This window comes from Gopherus flavomarginatus, chromosome 23 (assembly GCF_025201925.1).
Source record: "Gopherus flavomarginatus isolate rGopFla2 chromosome 23, rGopFla2.mat.asm, whole genome shotgun sequence".
Lineage (NCBI taxonomy): Eukaryota > Metazoa > Chordata > Testudines > Testudinidae > Gopherus > Gopherus flavomarginatus.
Window position 1 is genome coordinate 16,487,436 of NC_066639.1, and position 21,912 is coordinate 16,509,347.

Sequence of the window (21,912 nt, forward strand, 5' to 3'; positions counted from 1 at the left end):
TGGGCTGAGTCCAAGGTGACCTTTGACTCCCGGGAGCAAAGGCATCCTCAGCAGGTGGAAAAATAAACTGGGCATGAAACCTCCAGGTGGCTTTGTCCTCGCGGGGGGAGGGGGGTTGGAAACTGGAAAGTGACCCCCCCCCCTTTATAGGATGGAAAGAATGTCAAGGCCCCTCCGCAGCCCTGGAATTGGGGGGGGGGGCAGACAGACTCTTGCCTGGGGCTGGGGGCTGGAATAGCCCAGGGACGGACCCGTGGGGCAGGGGCTTCGTTCCCTTACTGACCTTTTCCCCTCAAGGCCCCTTTCTCCTGCCTCCCCACAGCCCCATTTCCCCCTCCCCTGCCCCCTAGCCCCACTGTGGCCCATCTCCCCTCAATCAGCTGGGCCCCAACCCCTGGAGCTCCCCCTCCCTCTGGGGCCCCCTCTCCCGCTAGCCCCCCAATTTCCTCAGGCTTCTCCCCCTAACCGCCCCTGCCCCCCCATTCTCCTGTAGCCCCCCCGGGCCGCAGCTCTCCCCTTAGCTCCCCTGCTCCCTCCGGGGCCCCCCACCTTCCCTAACCCTCCCGTGGGGCTCCCTCCCCTTAACCCATCGACGCGCGGTGTGGGGCGGTGCGCGCTCCCGGGGTGGGGGGGTGATGTATGAACGTTCCATGCTCGTTCCCGGAGGGTTGTGTGAACGTTCCACGCGCGCTCCCGGGGTGGGGGGGGTGATGTATGAACGTTCCATGCGCGCTCCGGGCGGGCGTGGAGGCGGAAGCGGAAGCGGAAGCCGGGGCTCGGCCTGCGCTGCGGACACGGGGAGGTGAGCGGGGGGCCGGGGGCTGATTGGCCCGCGGAGGGGACTGGAGGGGAGTTCGGGGGGGCTGGAGGGGGACCGGGGGGTGGTGAGATCAGGAGGGCTGGAGGACGGGGGGCTGGAGGCAGGTCTGGGGGGGGCTGGGGATGTTCGGGGGGGCTGGAGGACGGGGGGCTGGAGGCAGGTCTGGGGGGGCTGGGGATGTTCAGGGAGGGCTGGAGGACGGGGGGCTGGAGGCAGGTCTGGGGGGGCTGGGGATGTTCAGGGAGGGCTGGAGGACGGGGGGCTGGAGGCAGGTCTGGGGGGGCTGGGGATGTTCGGGGGGGCTGGAGGACGGGGGGCTGGAGGCAGGTCTGGGGGGGCTGGGGATGTTCAGGGAGGGCTGGAGGACGGGGGGCTGGAGGCAGGTCTGGGGGGGCTGGGGATGTTCAGGGAGGGCTGGAGGACGGGGGGCTGGAGGCAGGTCTGGGGGGGCTGGGGATGTTCGGGGGGGCTGGAGGACGGGGGGCTGGAGGCAGGTCCGGGGGAGCTGGGGATGTTCAGGGAAGGCTGGAGAATGGGGGGCTGGAGGCAGGTCTGGGGGCTGGGGATGTTCAGGGAAGGCTGGAGGACAGGGGGCTGGAGGCAGGTCTCGGGGGGGCTGGAGGACGGGGGGCTGGAGGCGGGTCCGGGGGAGCTGGGGATGTTCCGGGGGGGGGGCTGGAGGACGGGGGGCTGGAAGGGAATCGGGTGGGGGGCTGCAGACACCCGGAGCAGGGGAGAGCTGTGGGTTGCTGCGAGGGATGGTGGCTCAGGTGCCCAGTAGGCTGGATTTGGTGGGGGCTGGGGATGTTCGGGGGGGCTGGAGGACGGGGGGCTGGAGGCAGGTCCGGGGGAGCTGGGGATGTTCCGGGGGGGCTGGAGGTCGGGGGGCTGGAGGCAGGTCCAGGGGGGCTGGGGATGTTCAGGGAGGGCTGGAGGACGGGGGGCTGGAGGCAGGTCTGGGGGGCTGGGGATGTTCGGGGGGGCTGGAGGACGGGGGGCTGGAGGCAGGTCTGGGGGGCTGGGGATGTTCCGGGGGGGCTGGAGGACGGGGAGCTGGAGGCAGGTACGGGGGAGCTGGGGATGTTCAGGGAGGGCTGGAGGATGGGGGGCTGGAGGCAGGTCCGGGGGGGCTGGGGATGTTCAGGGAGGGCAGGTCTCGGGGGGGCTGGAGGCAGGTCTGGGGGGGCTGGGGATGTTTGGGGGGGCTGGAGGACGGGGGGCTGGAGGACAGGGGGCTGGAAGGGAATCGGGGGGGGCTGCAGACACCCGGAGCAGGGGAGAGCTGTGGGTTGCTGCGAGGGATGGTGGCTCAGGTGCCCAGCAGGCTGGATTCGGGGGAACGTGGGGGGCAGGCGGCTCAGGACTCCCCCCTCTCTCCCCCCCCAGAGCCATGGCAGAGCCGGCGCCCCCCACGGCGGAGCTGGCCCTGCGGCGCCGCCTGCCCCCCCGCCTGCCCCGGCGCCCGGGCGACGTCTACGTCAACATGCAGACGGATTTCAAGGCCCAGCTGAGCCGGTGCCAGAAGCTGCTGGGTCCCGGGGGCGGCTGCGCCGAGATCTGCATCCACGGGCTGGGCCTGGCCATCAACCGGGCCATCAACATCGCCCTGCAGCTCCAGGCGGGCGGCGCCGGCGCCCTGCGCCTGGCCGCCAACACCTCCACCGTCCCGCTGGCCGACGGGCTGGAGCCCCAGGGCGACGCGGACGGGCGCCCGCCCCTCGCCCAGGCCCGCAACAACTCTGCCATCCACATCCGGGTGTGCCGGGTCGCGCCCCCGCCCTGAGCGCGGGCCCCCGGCGCGCTGCTGGCACGGAGAGAGTCCCCGGAGCCTGGCCCTGGCGCTCGACCCCCAGCACGGACCCTGGCCCGGGAACCCCCTGTCCCCACACGGAGAGACTCCCTGGAGCCTGGCCCCGGACACCCCTGCTCCGGTGCCCAGGGACAGAGCCCCGGCACAGAGCTGGCCCCCCAACGTGGAGCTGGGGCATGGAGCCTGCTCCCGGAAACGTGCCCTGGCATGGAGTCTGGCCCTGGAAACCCCTGTCCCAGCACGGAGCCAGTGCACAGAGCCTGGTCTCCAGCACGGAGCCTGGCCCCGGACACCCCTGTCCTGGCATAGAGAGAGTCCCCGGAGCCTGGCCCCTGGCACGGACCCCCCTGTCTCGGCTTGGAGAGTGTCCCCGGCCCCTGGCACGGGCCCTGGCGCTGGAACCCCCTGTCCCGGCACGGAGAGTGTCCCCGGCCCCTGGCACGGACCCTGGCGCTGGAACCCCCTGTCCCGGCACGGAGAGTGTCCCCGGCCCCTGGCACGGACCCTGGCGCTGGAACCCCCTGTCCCGGCACGGAGAGTGTCCCCGGCCCCTGGCACGGACCCTGGCGCTGGAACCCCCTGTCCCGGCACGGAGAGTGTCCCCGGCCCCTGGCACGGACCCTGGCCCTGGAACCCCCTGTCCCGGCACGGAGAGTGTCCCCGGACCCTGGCGCTGGAACCCCCTGTCCCGGCACGGAGAGTGTCCCCGGCCCCTGGCCCTGGAACCCCCTGTCCCGGCACGGAGAGTGTCCCCGGCCCCTGGCGCTGGAACCCCCTGTCCCGGCACGGAGAGTGTCCCCGGACCCTGGCCCTGGAAACCCCTGTCCCGGCACGGAGAGTGTCCCTGGAGCCCGGCCCCCAGCACAGACCCTGTCCCTGGAAGCCCCTGTCCCAGCTCGGAGCCAGTCCCCGGAGCTCGACCTCCAGCACAGGGCCTGCTCCCGGAAACATGTACCCCGGCACGGAGCCGGCTCCCGGACACCCCTGCTCCAGCGCCCTGGGACAGAGCCCTGGCCCGTAGATGCCCCCGGAGCCGGCCCCTAGATCCCCTCCACTGGCACACAGCTGCCACCAAGCACACCCGTCTGGCTATGTTTGGGGGGGGCACACTTGACCTTCACCCCCTTTCTGGACCACCCCCCACCCATCCGCTCCTCTCCTGCCCCCACCCAACCAAGACTGGACGCCGGAGCTTGACGGGATGCAGCTAGGGGGGTGGGATTTGGGTTTTGGGGTGCTGGGGGGTGCTGGGGAAAGCCCCCTCTCCTGCCAGGACCTGGCTCATGGCCTGCACCTCTTGGATTGAACAATAAAAGCGACCAGTGGCTTGGTCAGCGCTGGGCTTCCCCGTGGCCCCTGTGTGACATCACTTGGGGGGCACTGCCTAACTCAGGTGGGGAATGGGGCGGGGCTGTCCCCTCGGGGGGGTGCCGGCTCCCCCCCGGCCCCAGGGCGGGGACTGGATGGCTGAGAATGGGGCAGGGGCCTGTCTCCTCTGGGAATTCGCGGGGGGCCAGGCCAGCCCCTTCCTAACCATGTGAAGCCAGCGGCTAAATCCACATCCCCCACCGCGGGGCATAAACCGGGGTCTCCTGAGACCAGCTCACTCTAACCAGCTGCCCCACCCCAGAGGTGGGTGCACCTTAGCGCCGGGCAAGGGTCCCTGGGTGACTGGCCGCCCTGCCCCAGAGGCCTCAGCAGCAATGGGGAAGGGGCCCTACATAAACCCCCAAGACAGGGGCAAAGAGCTAGAAATTCCCAGAGTAACAATCCAGATATAGTGACAGACCTGAGCCTAGAACCCAGGCTCCCAGCCCCCCTGCTCTGACCCACGAGCCTCCCACTCCCCTCCCAGAGCCGGGGGGAGAACCCAGGAGTCCTGGCTCCCAGCCCCCCTGCTCTGACCCACCAGCCCCCACTCCCCTCCCAGAGCCGGGGAGAGAACCCAGGAGTCCTGGATCCCAACCCCCCTGCTCTAACCCCCCAGCCCCCACTCCCCTCCCAGAGCCGGGGGGAGAACCCAGGAGTCCTGGCTCCCAACCCCCCTGCTCTAACCCCCCAGCCCCCACTGCCCTCCCAGAGCCGGGGAGAGAACCCAAGAGTCCTGGCTCCCGGCCCCCCTGCTCTGACCCACCAGCCCTCACTCCCCTCCCAGAGCCGGGGGGAGAACCCAGGAGTCCTGGCTCCCAGCCCCGCTTGCTCTGACTCACCAGCCCTCACTCCCCTCCCAGAGCCGGGGGGAGAACCCAGGAGTCCTGGATCCCAACCCCCCTGCTCTAACCCCCCAGCCCCCACTCCCCTCCCAGAGCCGGGGGGAGAACCCGGGAGTCCTGACTCCCAACCCCCCTGCTCTAACCCCCTAGCCCCCACTCCCCTCCCAGAGCCGGGGGGAGAACCCAGGAGTCCTGGCTCCCAACCCCCCTGCTCTAACCCCCCAGCCCCCACTGCCCTCCCAGAGCCGGGGGGAGAACCCAGGAGTCCTGGCTCCCAGCCCTGCTTGCTCTGACCCACCAGCCCTCACTCCCCTCCCAGAGCCAGGGAGAGAACCCAGGAGTCCTGGCTCCCAACCCCCTGCTCTAACCACCAGCCCCCACTCCCCTCCCAGAGCCGGGGAGAGAACCCAGGAGTCCTGGCTCCCAGCACCCCCTGCTCTGACCCACCAGCCCCCACTCCCCTCCCAGCGCCGGGGAGAGAACCCAGGAGTCCTGGCTCCCAGCGCCCCCTGCTCTGACCCACCATCCCCCACTCCCCTCCCAGAGCCGGGGAGAGAACCCAGGAGTCCTGGCTCCCAGTGCCCCCTGCTCTGATCCCCCAGCTCCCACTCCCCTCCCAGAGCCGGGGAGAGAACCCAGGAGTCCTGGCTCCCAGCCCCCACTCCCCTCCCAGAGCTGGGGAGAGAGCCCAGGAGTCCTGGCTCCCAGCCCACACTCCCCTCCCGGAGCTGGGGGAAGAACCCAGGAGTCCTGGCTCCCGCCCTGCCCCCGTGGGCGCTGGCTGCATGTGCCAGTCACACCTGGCGCTGGCTCCGCAGGCCGGAGGGAGGCCCTGCTCCCCGGCGGGCCGAGTTTGGCAGCCCACGCCGGGGGGCGCAGCCCCTGGCAGAGCGGGGATCAGGAGCCCTGGGGGGCTGGGCCGGGCTGGGGTGGCCCGGGCAGGGCCGGCACTCGCCCTCGCTGCCCTTTGCCCTGCTGCCCCCCGGTTGATGAGTGACCGGCTCTGGCGCCGGGGCCCGGCTCTGTTTGCCGAAGGCTCCTGGGTCGATGGCCCTGGCAGCCCCCGCGGCCTCGCTCCCTGCAGCCCGGCACGTATTCCCCACTGTTATCCTTGGCCTGGGCCCAGCGCGGGCCAGCAGCCGGCAGCCGCCGGGGGGGGGGGGTCCTGCCACTGCCTCCCCCGCCCCACACATGAGACGAGCTGGGGGGCACTCAGCCCAGCCAGGACTCCTGGGTTCTCTCCCTGGCTCCAGGAGGGAAGTGGGGGCTGGTGGGTTAGAATTCGGGGGGTACTGGGGGCCAGGACTCCTGGGTTCTCTCCCCAGCTCTGGGAGGGGAGTGGGGGCTGGTGGGTCAGAGCAGGGGGGCTGGGAGCCAGGACTCCAGGGTTCTCTCCCTGGCGCTGGGAGGGGAGTGGGGGCTGGTGGTTAGAGCAGGGGGGGCTGGGAGCCAGGACTCCTGGGTTCTCTCCCTGGCGCTGGGAGGGGAGTGGGGGCTGGTGGGTTAGAGCAGGGGGGGCTGGGAGCCAGGACTCCTGGGTTCTCTCCCTGGCGCTGGGAGGGGAGTGGGGGCTGGTGGGTTAGAGCAGGGGGGGCTGGGAGCCAGGACTCCTGGGTTCTCTCCCCGGCTCTGGGAGGGGAGTGGGGGCTGGTGGTTTAGAGCAGTGGGGGCTGGGAGCCAGGACTCCTGGGTTCTTCTCCTGGCTCTGGGAGGGGAGTGGGGGCTGGTGGTTAGAGTAGGGGGGCTGGGAGCCAGGACTCCTGGGTTCTCCCCCAGCTGGGGGAACCGTGTTTAGGGGGTACTACACCATCCAAGCTGCAGTGGTGGGTCCCCGCCTCCCCAAACGCTCAGAGCGAGCCCCACGCGGGGCTCTGCGGAAGTGGATGGGGGGTGTTTCTAGGGGTCGCGCTCCCCATCTGGGCCGTTCCGACCTGGTCGGTTTTATTCCACCTCTTGAAATATCTCGTTGGGAATGTCCCATCTTGTCCTAAGCTGTTACGCTCTGTGCCCACTACTCTCTGCCCCGCCCCAGAGGTGGGTGCATCTCAGCGCCAGGCGAGGGGTCCCTGGGTAACCGGCCGCCCCGCCCCAGAGGTGGCTGCATCTCAGCACCAGGCGAGGGGTCCCTGGGTAACCGGCCGCCCCGCCCCAGAGGTGGCTGCATCTCAGCGCCGGGCGAGGGGTCCCTGGGTAACCGGCCGCCCCGCCCCAGAGGTAGCCGCATCTCAGCGCCAGGCGAGGGCTCACGCGCCCAGCCGGTGTGACAGACGCCTGGAGCCACTGGACAGCGTCAGACTCTCACAGACAATCAGGTCCCCATTGTTAGCGGCTTCCTCCCGCCTGGGGATGATGGAAAATGAAGCGCTTGGTCCCTGCGGCTTCTCCAGGCTGCCCGACGCCTCTGCAGCCCGAACCCCAGGGCGGGGACGGACGCAAATCGGCCCCTGCGGGGACCCCCAGCCCCGGCGTACGTGTAGCCTTCCAGGTCATCTGAACCAGGGCCTGAGACTGAACCCAGGAGTCCTGGCTCCCAGCCCCCCCTGCTCCGACCCACCACCCCCACTCCCCTCCCAGAGCCGGGGAGAGAACCCAGGAGTCCTGGCTCCCAGCGCCCCCTGCTCTAACCCACCAGCCCCCACTCCCCTCCAAGAGCCGGGGAGAGAACCCAGGAGTCCTGGCTCCCAGCCCCCCCTGCTCTAACCCACCAGCCCCCACTCCCCTCCCAGAGCCGAGGAGAGAACCCAGGAGTCCTGGCCCCCAGCCCCCCCTGCTCTAACCCAGCAGTCCCCACTCCCCTCCCAGAGCCGGGGAGAGAACCCAGGAGTCCTGGCCCCCAGCCTCCCCCTGGCTCTAACCCACCAGCCCCCACTCCCCTCCCAGAGCCGGGGAGAGAACCCAGGAGTCCTGGCCCCCAGCCTCCCCCTGGCTCTAACCCACCAGCCCCCACTCCCCTCCCAGAGCCAGGGAGAGAACCCAGGAGTCCTGGCTCTCAGCGCCCCTGCTCTAACCCACCAGCCCCCACTCCCCTCCCAGAGCCGGGGAGAGAACCCAGGAGTCCAGGCTCCCAGCCCCCTGCTCTAACCCACCAGCCCCCACTCCCCTCCCAGAGCTGAGGAGAGAACCCAGGAGTCCTGGCTCCCAGCCCCCCCTGCTCAAACCCACCAGCCCCCACTCCCCTCCCAGAGCCGGGGAGAGAACCCAGGAGTCAGATGATTTTAGGATCGATATTTCTTCCCCCGCCCTGCCGGTGCCCCTCACTCCCGACCCGCAGCCCCTGCAAGCCCAGCCCTGCCGGTGCCCCTCACTCCCGACCCGCAGCCCCCCTCGCCCGGCCCGGGCAGAAGTGCTCAGAAGCCAGACAGGTGTTTGTTCCAGAGGCTTCTCAGCAGCTCGTCGGGGTTGTGTTTTCACATGGCCCAAGGGCTGGGAACAAAGTGCCCACGCCAGGGGAGATGGCGGGGAGCCCGCTGGGCGCGTGCCGAGCTCAGCCCCTGCCACACCCTGCATGGCACTGAGCCCCACCCTGCCCCCTCCCCGACAGCGGAGAGAACCCAGGAGTCCTGGCTCCCAGCCCCCCTGCTCTGACCCACCAGCCCCCACTCCCCTCCCAGAGCCGGGGAGAGAACCCAGGAGTCCTGGCTCCCAGCCCCCCTGCTCTATCCCACCAGCCCCCACTCCCCTCCCAGAGCCGGGGAGAGAACCCAGGAGTCCTGGCTCCCAGCCCCCCCTGCTCTAACCCACCAGCCCCCACTCCCCTCCCAGAGCCGGGGAGAGAACCCAGGAGTCCTGGCTCCCAGCCCCCCTGCTCTGACCCACCAGCCCCCACTCCCCTCCCAGAGCTGGGGAGAGAACCCAGGAGTCCTGGCTCCCAGCCCCACCTGCTCTAACCTGCCAGCCCCCACTCCCCTCCCAGAGCCGGGGAGAGAACCCAGGAGTCCGGGCTTCCAGCCCCACCCTACCCACCAGCCCCCACTCCCTGCCCAGAGGGCTGGGAGCCCGGACTCCTGGGTTCTCTCCCCGGCTCTGGGAGGGGCGTGGGGGCTGGTGGGTTACAGAAGTAGGGGCTGGGAGCCCGAACTCCTGGGTTCTCTCTCAGATCATGGAGGGGAGGGGAGAGGGAGCTGGTGGGTTAGAGCAGGTGGGGGCTGGCAGCCAGGACTCCTGGGTTCTCCCCCCCCCCAAACCACACCCCAGCTCCTGCCACCCAGGGCAGGGGGTACTGACAGCTGTCACTCCAAGCCCAGGGGCAGGGGATGGGTCAGGCCTTTGGCTTCCCCGCGCCGCCCCACCCCCCTCCATGCACCAGGCGACCTCGGGCCCGTAACCTGTCACTGCCTCGTGGCGCCGGGCCAGGAGCCGACGTGCGGCCGCCTGCATGGCCCTTTCCTCGAAGACACGGCCTCCGGCGGGGGCCTGAGGAAACCCCCCGGCTTCCTGCCCTCCCCCCCGCCGAGCCCCGTCTCTAAAGCGCCCGGCTCGGGCCGCGGCCCCCCGGCACATTCCTGCAGCCGGCCAGGCTCCCGCGACCTCGGGACGGGGAGTTCGGATGAAACATTAACTCCCAGCTTCGCTGCCCGCCCTGCGGAGACACAGAGCGGCGGGGAGCCGGCCGGGGGCCAGGGCGCGCTTGGCCTGGGGCCGGAGCCGCGCAGGCGATGCCCCCTCCCGAGTAGCCCGGACGCCCGCGGCCTCGCCGACTGCACGCCGGGATGGGAGCCCGGGGCCCCCACTAGGCCGTGAGGCGATGCAGACTGGATATGGGGAGATCTGGTGAGTAACCATGACCCGGACGCCTGGGTCCTGTCCCACAGCGAGGGCGACGGGGATGGGGGGGGGGTCTCATTCACTGGAGGGTCACTAAAGATGCACCCCCTCAAAAAAAATGAGAAAATGGAGAAAGGCCCCAGATCCCAGCTCCCTGAGCCAGCTGGGACCCCCATTCTGAGGCTGGATACGAGGTGGTGCCCCCTAGACGGGACAGGCCCCCTGCCCCATTCCCCTCCGGCTCACCTCACTCACTGTGCAGCAGGCTCCAGGGTGCAAGGACTAACATGTATGGGGTCGGGGACTGGGATACAGAGCCGGGGAGAGAACCCAGGCATCCTGGCTCACAGCCCCCCCTGCTCTGACCCATCAGCCCCCACTCCCCTCCCAGATCTGGGAAGAACCCAGGAGTCCTGATTCCCAGCACCCCTCTGCTGTAATCCCCCAGCCCCCACTCCCCTCCGAGAGACGCGGAAAGAACCCAGGAGTCCTGATTCCCAGCACCCCCCTGTTGTAATCCCCCAGCCCCCACTCCCGTCCCAGAGCCAGGGAGAGAACCCAGGAGTCCTGGCTCCCAGCCCCCCCTGCTCTAACCCACCAGCCCCCACTCCCCTCCCAGCACCCAGGAAATAACCCAGGAGTCCTGATTCACCCTACATACCCCTATGTGTAGATCTGTGCAATGCAATGGACTGGGGGTTAGGGGGCGGGGGGGGCTGTGGGGCAGGGTTGGAGTGGTGTGGATGGAGATGGATGCATGGAAAGAGGTGGGGGTCACGTGGAGCACGATAGGAGAAGGCCAGGGGTCCATGCCCCTGACCCAGAGGCAGGGCCCCACTCCGGGTAGCCACCTAAGGGGGTCCAGCCACAGAATCGGGGTGCCCGGTGGCTGACGCCGGTTGACGAGCAGAAGCTCTTTGAAAAGGGGCGATCGCAGGAGCATTTCAGATGCGGCTCCCTGACCCTTTCTGGCAGCGCCGGCTGGTAAACCGAGCCGGAGGGATTAGCCGGAGGAGCTCGGCGATGCTGCCGGAGAGGCCGTTTCGGGAAGAAGCAGGGCTCTGAAGCGGGAGAGATCTGGCCCGCCTACCCCGGAGATCTTTAAAAAACCCCACCAAACAGGAGGCGATTTGGGCTGAAGATGAGAGACCGGGAAGGGGTCTCCCCAGGAGCTCCCCAACGAGGGCCACCTCCAAGCGCCGGATCCGAGCGCCTCCTTTGAGCTACGGGACACGCCGGGGCCATATTCCTCTGGCCGGCGCTTGGCTGAAACCTGGTGACCAAAGACAGGGAGTGCCTGGAGGGCACGCGGGATACCCGGCTCCGCGGTCCAGGAACCGTGACCGATGAGGGGAGGTTGGAAGAATCGGCCATGTGAAGTCTAGAGGAGACACAGCTGGGGCGGGAGATGGGTTTGGGGCTCGACTCTCCTGCACCAGGGTAGGACGGGAAGGCACCGATGGTTGGGGGACAACCCTCCTCCGTGAGGGACTGACAAAACCCTGGCAGAAATTGAGGGGAGAGCCCTCTCACCCATGCATTCCCTCTGCATGGAGACCTGCGTGATACAGGACGTCAGAGCCAATGGTCACCGCGGTTCCTTCCCCAACCAGCCGGTCACCTGGACAATGCCGGGGAAGGTCGAACCAGCCACCCATCACCGCCACCCCTGACTCTGCTGCCAAATCAGCTGGCGTCCAAATCAGAGTTAAACATCATCCCCCCGGGGAGGCGGACACTTGGGAGGGCAAAATACACGACAGAAGACGGAGGAGGCCGCTCTCGACAGCGTGGTGAAGGAAGCTGATCCCGATTCTGGAATCGTGGACCCATAAATTTCGCTCCTGGTGATGCCCCATCCTGCAGATCCTCCATTCCTCCCATCAACTATTACTGGTTTTCGGGAACCATCCGCCAATGTCCCCGGCTTCAGCTCCGGCCAATATTCATCTTGTCTTTGAGAGCCAAACCCAAGCACCAAGAGGAAGCGGCAGGACGCAGGTTAGATCTTCACCCTTACGCAGGAATCGGTTGGGTTGGGAGAAAGGGGGAAGACGTCAACAGAAATACCAAGGGACGAGACAAACGAGGCCAACAAGAGACAAGCATCCCATGCACGCCATAAAGAGATGGAGGATCTAGGAGCGGGAGGTCGGTTTTTTGTCAGCAAAGAGGAACATTAAAGGTTTTGTCACCGGAGCCTACAGGAGAAACCTCATCAACCCGCCGGAGATCCATTTCGAGGTCCATTTGAGCTTGAATCTAGAGCGAAGGACGTGTTTGCTAGGGTTGTCCATGTCTATCCTACTGCTGAGCGCCGTCGATGCTCATAACCCCGCAGGAAAAGATCGGCTCCTGCACCAAAAACATCCTCAAAAAAAACCCCACTGCTCATGGGAGCAGAAAACGCAGGGTGGAGGCGACCGAGAACGTGTTCGGAGACAGAAGAGACAAATGGCACCTCCTCTTGGGAAGATACGACAAGTGCCAGGCTTGCAAGACAAGGAGACAGGCCCGTAGTGAAAGGAGATTGGCTCCGGGTACGTTTCATAGTTGTGGAGAATTTTCAATTTACGCTCGTTTCCCGGGCGTTTTTTGTCTGAATTCGCTCTCCCGCGGTCGCGGTACCGCCACCGATCGGCTCCTTGGAAATTTCCGAGCCGGCGGTTCAGTGGGGCCCGATGGCAGGTCCCCTCCCGCGTCACAGGGGCAGGAGCTGGAAAGGGGGGGCTCTGAGTGTCCCCCATGAGTGCGGGGAAGAGGCAAAGCCTCCAGCCCGTGGCGAGGTGGTAGAATTAGCGGGCGGCTGATGGCGAGTCAGATGGACGGGGAGAGTCCCGTACGGAGTTACCGGTGGAGGAGTGTGTGGTGGATGGATGGATGGATGGATGGAGGAGTGTGGGGTGGACGGATGGATGGATGGATGGCTAGAGAAGTGGGCAGGATGTGGGAAGGATAGAGGGAGTGTGGAAGGATGGAGGAGGTGGGTGGTGGAGGGTGGGGGGATGGATGATGGATGGATGGATGGTGGAGGGTGGGGGGATGGATGATGGATGCATGGAGGGGTCCCTCTGGCTCACAACACTCCCCCCCCCAGGGCTCTGTGCTTTGCTGTTGTTACTGCTGGGACTCGCTGCATTAACTCGCCCCTCCCCGCTGCACCCCATCTGTGACACCCGAGTCATGGAGAAATTCATCAAGGAGGCCAGGGACACTGAGAACGCTGTGGTACGTCCCTAAACGCGTCAGCCCCAAGCGCTGGGCAAGGGGTCCTTGGGTAACCGGCCGCCCCGCCCCAGAGGTGGCTGCATCTCAGTGCCGGGCGAGGGTTCCCTGGGTAACTGGCCGCCCCGCCCCAGAGGTGGCTGCATCTCAGCGCTGGGCAAGGGGTCACTGGGTAACCGGCCGCCCCACCCCAGAGGTGGCTGCATCTCAGCGCCGGGCAAGGGGTCACTGGGTAACCGGCTGCCCCACCCCAGAGGTGGCTGCATCTCAGCACCGGGCGAGTGGTCCCTGGGTAACCGGCCACCCTGCCCCAGAGGTGGCTGCATCTCAGTGCCGGGCAAGGGGTCCCGGGAGAACCAGCTCCATGGTGTCAGGCGACTTGGTCTCTTTACAGGAAGGTTGTACAAATTCTTGCAACTTATCAGAAGTTCTCACGGTGCCCGACACAAAGGTTAATTTTAACGAGTGGAAGAAAATGGATGTGAGTCTGAACAGGGCCTGGGGGAGTGGTGGGAGGGGAAGAGCTGGGGGTCTGATCTGGGGTGAGGGGATGCTGGAGGGGCCGGGGGTCTGACCTGGGGGGAGCTGAGGTGGAGAGACAGAGGGTCTGATCAGGGGAGCTGGACGGTCCAGGGGTCTGACCTGGGGGGGCTGGGGTAGCCCAGGGGTCTGATTTGGGGGTGGGATAGGGGAGCCTGGGGGTCTGATCTGGGGGTGCTGGGCAGGGGGAGCCCGGGGGTCTGATCTGGGGGTGCTAGGCTGGGGGAGCCCAGGGGTCTGACCTAGGGGTCGGATGGGGGAGCCTGGGGGTCTGATCTGGGGGTGCTGGGCTGGGGGAGCCCAGGGGTCTGATCTGGGGGGACAGGGAGTCTGACCTGGGGGGGCTGGGCTGGGGGAGCCTGGGGGTCTGACTTGGGGGGGGCTAGGGGAACCCCGGGGGTCTGATCTGGGGGTGCTGGGCAGGGGGAGCCCGGGGGTCTGATCTGGGGGTGCTGGGCTGGGGGAACCCAGGGTTCTGACCTGGGGGGGATGGGGGAGCGTGGGGGTCTGACCCTGCCCTCCCTCCCCAGAGGCAGACGCAGGCGGCGGAGGTGTGGGGGGGGCAGGCCCTCCTCTCAGCCGCGGTGCTCCGGGCCCGGGCCCTGGTCCCCGACCCCTCCCTGAACCAGCAGCTCGGGCGCACGTACAGCAACCTGCGCAGCATCACCCAGATCCTGCGCAGCCACGATGCCCAGGTGAGGGGCACCAGGGGAAGGGCGGGAACGGGGCTGGGAGCACAGAATGATGGATGGAGGCTGTGGGTGGTGGAGAGATGGACAGATCGATGGATGGATTCGTGGGGTGGGACAGTCAGATGGACGGATAGGCAGACGGATGTGTGGGGCAGGATGGGTGGATGGATGGATGGATGGATAGCTGTGTATGGGGATGGATGGATGCACGGACGGATGTGTGGGGTCTGATGGATGGATGGATGTGTATGGGGATGGATGTGTATGGGGATGGATGGACGGACGGACAGATGGATGGATGGACAGACTGAAGGATGGAGGGAGGGAGGGATGGATAAATGAATGGAAGGACAAATGGATGGAGGGATGAGTGGGTAGGAGGATGGGTGGATGGATGGACAGATGGATGGATGGATAAGTGCGTAGGAGGGTGGATGGATGGATGAGTGGGTAGGAGGATGGATGGATGGAAGGATGGATGGAGGGATGAGTGGGTAGGAGGATGGCTGGATGGAAGGATGGATGGAAGGATGCGTGGGTAGGAGGATGGATGGATGGAAGGATGGATGGATGGATGAGTGGGTAGGAGGATGGATGGATGGAAGGATGGATGGAAGGATGAGTGGGTAGGAGGATGGATGGATGGACAGATGGAGGGACACATGGATGGGTGGATGGATGTTCAGATGGAGGGACGCATGGATGGGTGGATGGATGGACAGATGGATGGATGGATAAGTGGGTAGGAGGATGGATGGATGGATAAGAGGGTAGGAGGATGGATGGAAGGATGGATGGAAGGACAGATGGATGGATGGATGAGTGGGTAGGAGGATGGACGTATGGAAGGATGGATGGATGAGTGGGTAGGAGGATGGATGGAGGGATGGATGGATAAGTGGATAGGAGGATGGATGGATGGAAGGATGGATGGAGGGATGAGTGGGTAGGAGGAAGGATGGATGGCAGGATGGATGGAGGGATGAGTGGGTAGGAGGATGGATGGATGGATGGATGGATGGATGGATGAGTGGGTAGGAGGATGGATGGATGAATGGATGGAAGGATGAGTGGGTAGGAGGATGGATGGATGGCAGGATGGATGGAGGGATGAGTGGGTAGGAGGATGGATGGATGAGTGGGTAGGAGGATGGATGGACGGATGGATGGAAGGATGAGTGGGTAGGAGGATGGATGGATGGATGGATGGAAGGATGAGTGGGTAGGAGGATGGATGGACGGATGGATGGAAGGATGAGTGGGTAGGAGGATGGATGGATGGATGGATGGAAGGATGAGTGGGTAGGAGGATGGATGGATGGAAGGATGGGTGGAGGAATGAGTGGGTAGGAGGATGGATGGATGGAAGGATGAGTGGGTAGGAGGATGGATGGATGGCAGGATGGATGGAGGGATGAGTGGGTAGGAGGATGGATGGATGGATGGATGGATGGAAGGATGAGTGGGTAGGAGGATGGGTGGATGGATGGATGGATGGAAGGATGAGTGGGTAGGAGGATGGATGGATGGCAGGATGGATGGAGGGATGAGTGGGTAGGAGAATGAATGGATGGCAGGATGGATGGAGGGATGAGTGGGTAGGAGGATGGGTGGATGGAAGGATGGATGGAGGGATGAGTGGGTAGGAGGATGGATGGATGGAAGGATGAGTGGGTAGGAGGATGGATGGATGACAGGATGGATGGAAGGATGAGTGGGTAGGAGGATGGCAGGATGGATGGAGGGATGAGTGGGTAGGAGGACGGATGGATGGATGGATGAGTGGGTAGGAGGATGGATAGATGGCAGGATGGATGGAGGGATGAGTGGGTAGGAGGATGGGTGGATGGAAGGATGGATGGAGGGATAAGTGGGTAGGAGGATGGGTGGATGGAAGGATGAGTGGGTAGGAGGATGGATAGATGGCAGGATGGATGGAGGGATGAGTGGGTAGGAGGAAGGATGGATGGAGGGATGAGTGGGTAGGAGGATGGATGGATGGCAGGATGGATGGAGGGATAAGTGGGTAGGAGGATGGGTGGATGGAAGGATGAGTGGGTAGGAGGATGGATAGATGGCAGGATGGATGGAGGGATGAGTGGGTAGGAGGATGGGTGGATGGAAGGATGGATGGAGGGATGAGTGGGTAGGAGGAAGGATGGATGGAGGGATGAGTGGGTAGGAGGATGGATGGATGGAAGGATGAGTGGGTAGGAGGATGGATGGATGACAGGATGGATGGAAGGATGAGTGGGTAGGAGGATGGCAGGATGGATGGAGGGATGAGTGGGTAGGAGGATGGATGGATGGAAGGATGAGTGGGTAGGAGGATGGATGGATGGCAGGATGGATGGAGGGATGAGTGGGTAGGAGGACGGATGGATGGAAGGATGAGTGGGTAGGAGGATGGATGGATGACAGGATGGATGGAAGGATGAGTGGGTAGGAGGACGGATGGATGGAGGGATGAGTGGGTAGGAGGACGGATGGATGGCAGGATGGATGGAGGGATGAGTGGGTAGGAGGATGGGTGGATGGAAGGATGGATGGAGGGATGAGTGGGTAGGAGGATGGATGGATGGAAGGATGAGTGGGTAGGAGGACGGATGGATGGAGGGATGAGTGGGTAGGAGGATGGATGGATGGATGGATGGAAGGATGAATGGGTAGGAGGATGGGTGGATGGCAGGATGGATGGAGGGATGAGTGGGTAGGAGGATGGATGGATGGCAGGATGGATGGAGGGATGAGTGGGTAGGAGGATGGATGGATGGATGGAAGGATGAGTGGGTAGGAGGATGGATGGATGGCAGGATGGATGGAGGGATGAGTGGGTAGGAGGATGGATGGATGGAAGGATGAGTGGGTAGGAGGATGGATGGATGGCAGGATGGATGGAGGGATGAGTGGGTAGGAGGACGGATGGATGGAAGGATGGATGGAAGGATGAGTGGGTAGGAGGATGGATGGATGGAAGGATGAGTGGGTAGGAGGATGGATGGATGGCAGGATGGATGGAAGGATGAGTGGGTAGGAGGATGGATAGATGGCAGGATGGATGGAGGGATGAGTGGGTAGGAGGATAGATGGATGGAAGGATGAGTGGGTAGGAGGATGGATGGATGACAGGATGGATGGATGGATGAGTGGGTAGGAGGATGGATGGATGACAGGATGGATGGAGGGATGAGTGGGTAGGAGGACGGATGGATGGCAGGATGGATGGAGGGATGAGTGGGTAGGAGGATGGGTGGATGGAAGGATGGATGGAGGGATGAGTGGGTAGGAGGATGGATGGATGGAAGGATGAGTGGGTAGGAGGACGGATGGATGGAGGGATGAGTGGGTAGGAGGATGGATGGATGGCAGGATGTATGGAGGGATGAGTGGGTAGGAGGACAGATGGATGGAGGGATGAGTGGGTAGGAGGATGGATGGATGGCAGGATGGATGGAGGGATGAGTGGGTAGGAGGACGGATGGATGGCAGGATGGATGGAGGGATGAGTGGGTAGGAGGATGGGTGGATGGATGGAGGGATGAGTGGGTAGGAGGATGGATGGATGGAAGGATGAGTGGGTAGGAGGACGGATGGATGGAGGGATGAGTGGGTAGGAGGATGGATGGATGGAAGGATGAGTGGGTAGGAGGATGGATGGATGGCAGGATGGATGGAGGGATGAGTGGGTAGGAGGACAGATGGATGGAGGGATGAGTGGGTAGGAGGATGGATGGATGGAAGGATGAGTGGGTAGGAGGACGGACGTAAGGAAGGATGAGTGGGTAGGAGGATGGGTGGATGGATGGACAGATGGGTGGATGGACGGACAGACGAATTTGTAGAGCAGGACGAAGCAGTGCCGGGGGAGGCAGGGCCAGAAGGGTAAATGTCCCCCGTAAAAGTGCCCCCCTCTAACCACAGCCCCCCTTCTCCCCCAGGTGGAGCCGGCCCTGCCCCCTGCCCCGCCCCCCACCCTCAGCGTCCGGACACTGGCCAAACTCCTCAGCGTCCACTCCAATTTCCTGCGGGGGCGGGTCAAGCTGTTCCTGACGGACGCCTGCAGGCCTGACACCAGGTGAGGGGCTCCCACCCAGCCCCGATCACCACAGCACTCCGCCCCTCCCCCCTCGGAACCTTCCTGCTGGCAGATGATTGACAGCCGCCACTCATCCACCCACTGGACAGCAGACATGGAGCCTTGGAAAAACCTCGCTTGGTGATTGACAGCTGTCAATCATCCTGGAGTATTGGCAGGAACTCAGCTTCTCTTGGCAGGGGTGTTAAACATTGATGGGTGACTGACAGCTGTCAATCACCCCAAGCCACACTGCCTAGACTGTTGCCAGCACATCACAGGAGAAATACAAAGATGATTGACAGCTGCCAATCATCCTGTGTTTGGTATTTGGAATTCCGCATGAATAAAGTGGTGGAGGAGGAGAACATTGCTACAGGGCAGCTGATGAAAGATTGACAGCTGTCAATCAACCCAGACTGCAGGGAGACAGACGAGCCGTCCTGGAAGAGGAGAGAGATCCAGCGGACTGATGCCTGTCACCCGGCCCCGAGCCTGGCATAGACCTTGCTGTCACCCCATGATTGACAGCTGTCCATCAGCCCTCTTACAGTGCAACGCAACGACCGGACCCCTCGATAACCAGCGGGAAGCTAGATCAGTCGAACTGACAGCTGTCAGTCTCTGAAGATTAGCATCCGGGGGTGGGGTAGGCAGGTGAGGGGTCCCTGGGTAACCGGCCGCCCCGCCCCAGAGGTGGGCGCATCTCAGCGCTGGGTGAGGGGTCCCCGGGTAACCAGCCACCCCACCCCAGAGGTGGCTGCATCTCAGCACCGGGCGAGGGGTCCCTGGGTAACCGCCCCCCCCAGAGGTGGGCGCACCTCAGCACCGGGCGAGGGGTCCCTGGGTAACCGGCCCCCCACCCCAGAGGTGGGCGCATCTCAGTGCCGGGCGAGGGGTCCCTGGGTAACCGGCCCCCCACCCCAGAGATGGGTGCATCTCAGTGCTGGGCGAGGGGTCCCTGGGTAACCGCCCCCCCCAGAGGTGGGCGCATCTCAGCACCGGGCGAGGGGTCCCTGGGTAACCGCCCCCCCCAGAGGTGGCTGCATCTCAGCACCGGGCGAGGGGTCCCTGGGTAACCAGCCCCCCCCAGAGGTGGCTGCATCTCAGCGCCGGGCGAGGGGTCCCTGGGTAACCGCCCCCCCCAGAGGTGGGCGCATCTCAGCGCCGGGCGAGGGATCCCTGTGTAACCGGCCCCCCGCCCCAGAGGTGGGCGCACCCCGGCGCCGCTGGAGAAGGCGGGCACTGCTGGCCCGCTGACGGCTGGCGATCCCCCTGGACACAGATCTCGGCTGCACAGTCTGCAAGGGCGACACGGCCAGAGACTCGGAGGCGGCCGACGCGCCGGGGGTCCGGGCCACAGAGTTTATATTTGATATTAAGTTAAGATGGAAACAATTTGTGTTTCTCTCGTCTCTGCTAAGGGAGGGAGAGGATGGGGCAGCGGCCTGTCCCCTCTAGGGGGCGTCAGCTCCCACCACGCCCCAGGGCGGGAACTGCCTGGGAGCCCGGACTCCTGGGTTCTCTCCCCGGCTCTGGGAGGGGAGTGGGGGCTAGTGGGTTAGAGCAGGGGGGCTGGGAGCCCGGACGCCTGGGTTCTCTCCCCAGCTCTGGGAGTGGAGTGGGGGCTGGTGGGTCAGAGCAGGGGGGCTGGGAGCCAGGACTCCTGGGTTCTCTCCCCAGCTCTGGGAGCGGAGTGGGGGCTGGTGGGTACAGCCCGGGGGGCTGGGAGCCAGGACTCCTGGGTTCTCTCTCTGGCTCTGGGAAGGGAGTGGGGGCTGGTGGGTCAGAGCAGGGGGGCTGGGAGCCAGGACTCCTGGGTTCTCTCCCCAGCTCTGGGAGGGGAGTAGGGGCTGGTGGGTCAGAGCAGGGGGGGCTGGGAGCCAGGACTCCTGGGTTCTCTCCCCAGCTCTGGGAGGGCAGTGGGGGCTGGTGGGTCAGAGCAGGGGGGCTGGGAGCCAGGACTCCTGGGTTCTCTCCCCGGCTCTGGGAGGGGAGTGGGGGCTGGTGGGTTAGAGCAGGGGGGGCTGGGGGCCAGGACTCCTGGGTTCTCTCCCCGGCTCTGGGAGGGGAGTGGGGGCTGGTGGTTACAGCAGGGGGGCTGGGAGCCAGGACTCCTGGGTTCTCTCCCGGGCTCTGGGAGGGGAGTGGGGGCTGGTGGGTAGAGCAGGGGGGGCTGGGAGCCAGGACTCCTGGGTTCTCTCCCCGGCTCTGGGAAGGGAGTGGGGGCTGGTGGGTTTGAGCAGGGGGGGGCTGTGTTTGGCACAGGGACGGTTTCAGTTTCAATTCCCCCCCCCCATTTACACACAGGATTAAAGCTAAGAACTTGGGGGTCGCGGTAGCATTGGGGAGGCTAAAAACTGCCGAGACCCGGGACCATGGACGACGCAGGGGACCCCTGGACATTCGCAAGCGGGGGAGGGAAATCCGACAGGAGCAGCTCCCCCCATGGAAAGTGTTATGGGGGGGAGACCTCGCGGGGGGGGCGGCACCCCCCTCCCCCCATCCCCAGGCAATGGAGGGGTAATTCAGGGCAAGGAGTGAAAACTGGGGCTGTCTGAAACACAGGCCCGCCCTGCCCCGCTCCCTGCCCCACAGCGCCCTCCAAGCAGCCTGCCTGCCAGGGGAGAGCGCCCCCTGCCGAGCCCCCCTCCCTGCCCCACAGCGCCCTCCAAGCACCCTGCCTGCCAGGGGAGAGCGCCCCCTGCTGAGCCCCCCGTCCCTCCCTGCCCCACAGCGCCCCCTAGGGCCAGCCCCACCTGCCAGGGGAGAGCGCCCCCTCCTTGCCCCACAGCACCCCCCCAGCACCCTGCCTGCCAGGGGAGAGCGCCCCCTGCTGGGCCCCCCTCCCCCCCAGCGCCCCCTAGCGCCCCACGGGGGCATCAGGCCCGGATCCAGGCCCTGTTTGTTTTTCACAAGGCAGAGCCCTGATAAGACCCCAGACTTGGTGGCACCTGGGGGGTGGGGGGGGGGCAGGGTCTGCCAGGAAACCCTCTCCCTTGTCACAGGCCCCGCCCCCTTAACCCTTCCCTGCCTGAGCAGTGACAATCAGAGAGGGCAAAGTACAAGTCCTGGGGGTGGGGTGTTTTTAAAAACTGCCCCCCCACACACATACGCACCCCAGAGGTGGCTGCATCTCAGCGCCGGGCGAGGGGTCCCTGGGTAACCGGCCGCCCCGCCCCAGAGGTGGCTGCATCTCAGCGCCAGGCGAGGGGTCCCTGGGTAACCGGCCGCCCAGCCCCAGAGGTGGCTGCATCTCAGCGTCGGGCGAGGGGTCCCTGGGTAACCGGCCGCCCCGCCCCAGAGGTGGCTGCATCTCAGCACCGGGCGAGGGGTCCCTGGGTAACCGGCCGCCCCGCCCCAGACGTGGCTGCATCTCAGCGTCGGGCGAGGGGTCCCTGGGTAACCGGCTGCCCAGCCCCAGAGGTGGCTGCATCTCAGCGCCGGGCGAGGGGTCCCTGGGTAACCGGCTGCCCAGCCCCAGAGGTGGCTGCATCTCAGCGCCAGGTGAGGGGTCCTCGGGTAACCAGCCACCCCGCCCCAGAGGTGGCTGCATCTCAGAGCCGGGCGAGGGGTCCCTGGGTAACCAGCCGCCCTGCCCCAGAGGTGGCTGCATCTCCGCACCGGGCGAGGGGTTCCTGGGTAACTGGCCGCCCTGCCCCAGAGGTGGCTGCATCTCAGCGCCGGGCGAGGGGTCCCTGGGTAACCGGCTGCCCAGCCCCAGAGGTGGCTGCATCTCAGCGCCGGGCGAGGGGTCCCTGGGTAACCGGCTG

The 21,912-nt window shown here is 65.6% G+C and overlaps 2 protein-coding genes across 2 annotated transcripts; both read left to right on the forward strand.

Moving 5' to 3' along the window:
- Nucleotides 1-758: 758 nt before the first annotated feature.
- POP7 (POP7 homolog, ribonuclease P/MRP subunit) lies at nucleotides 759-2,613 on the forward strand. The gene is made up of 2 exons (XM_050933371.1): nucleotides 759-802; nucleotides 2,207-2,613. Exon 2 carries the CDS (start codon nucleotides 2,211-2,213, stop codon nucleotides 2,601-2,603), a length of 393 nt encoding a protein of 130 aa, XP_050789328.1. The 5' UTR covers nucleotides 759-802; nucleotides 2,207-2,210; the 3' UTR covers nucleotides 2,604-2,613.
- A 6,941-nt stretch (nucleotides 2,614-9,554) lies between these two features.
- Nucleotides 9,555-18,160, forward strand: EPO (erythropoietin). Its single transcript, XM_050933359.1, has 5 exons — nucleotides 9,555-9,613; nucleotides 12,705-12,835; nucleotides 13,227-13,313; nucleotides 13,903-14,067; nucleotides 18,003-18,160. Exons 1-5 carry the CDS (start codon nucleotides 9,601-9,603, stop codon nucleotides 18,141-18,143), a joined length of 537 nt encoding a protein of 178 aa, XP_050789316.1. The 5' UTR covers nucleotides 9,555-9,600; the 3' UTR covers nucleotides 18,144-18,160.
- Nucleotides 18,161-21,912: the final 3,752 nt, after the last annotated feature.

Bases quoted from the DNA above. Each gene is read 5' to 3' on its own strand.
- POP7 (XM_050933371.1), top strand. From the start codon at position 2,211: ATGGCAGAGCCGGCGCCCCCCACGGCGGAGCTGGCCCTGCGGCGCCGC.
- EPO (XM_050933359.1), top strand. The intron at 13,314-13,902 runs GTGAGTCTGAAC...CTCCCTCCCCAG, and splicing joins ACGAGTGGAAGAAAATGGAT to AGGCAGACGCAGGCGGCGGA. The intron at 14,068-18,002 runs GTGAGGGGCACC...CTTCTCCCCCAG, and splicing joins TGCGCAGCCACGATGCCCAG to GTGGAGCCGGCCCTGCCCCC.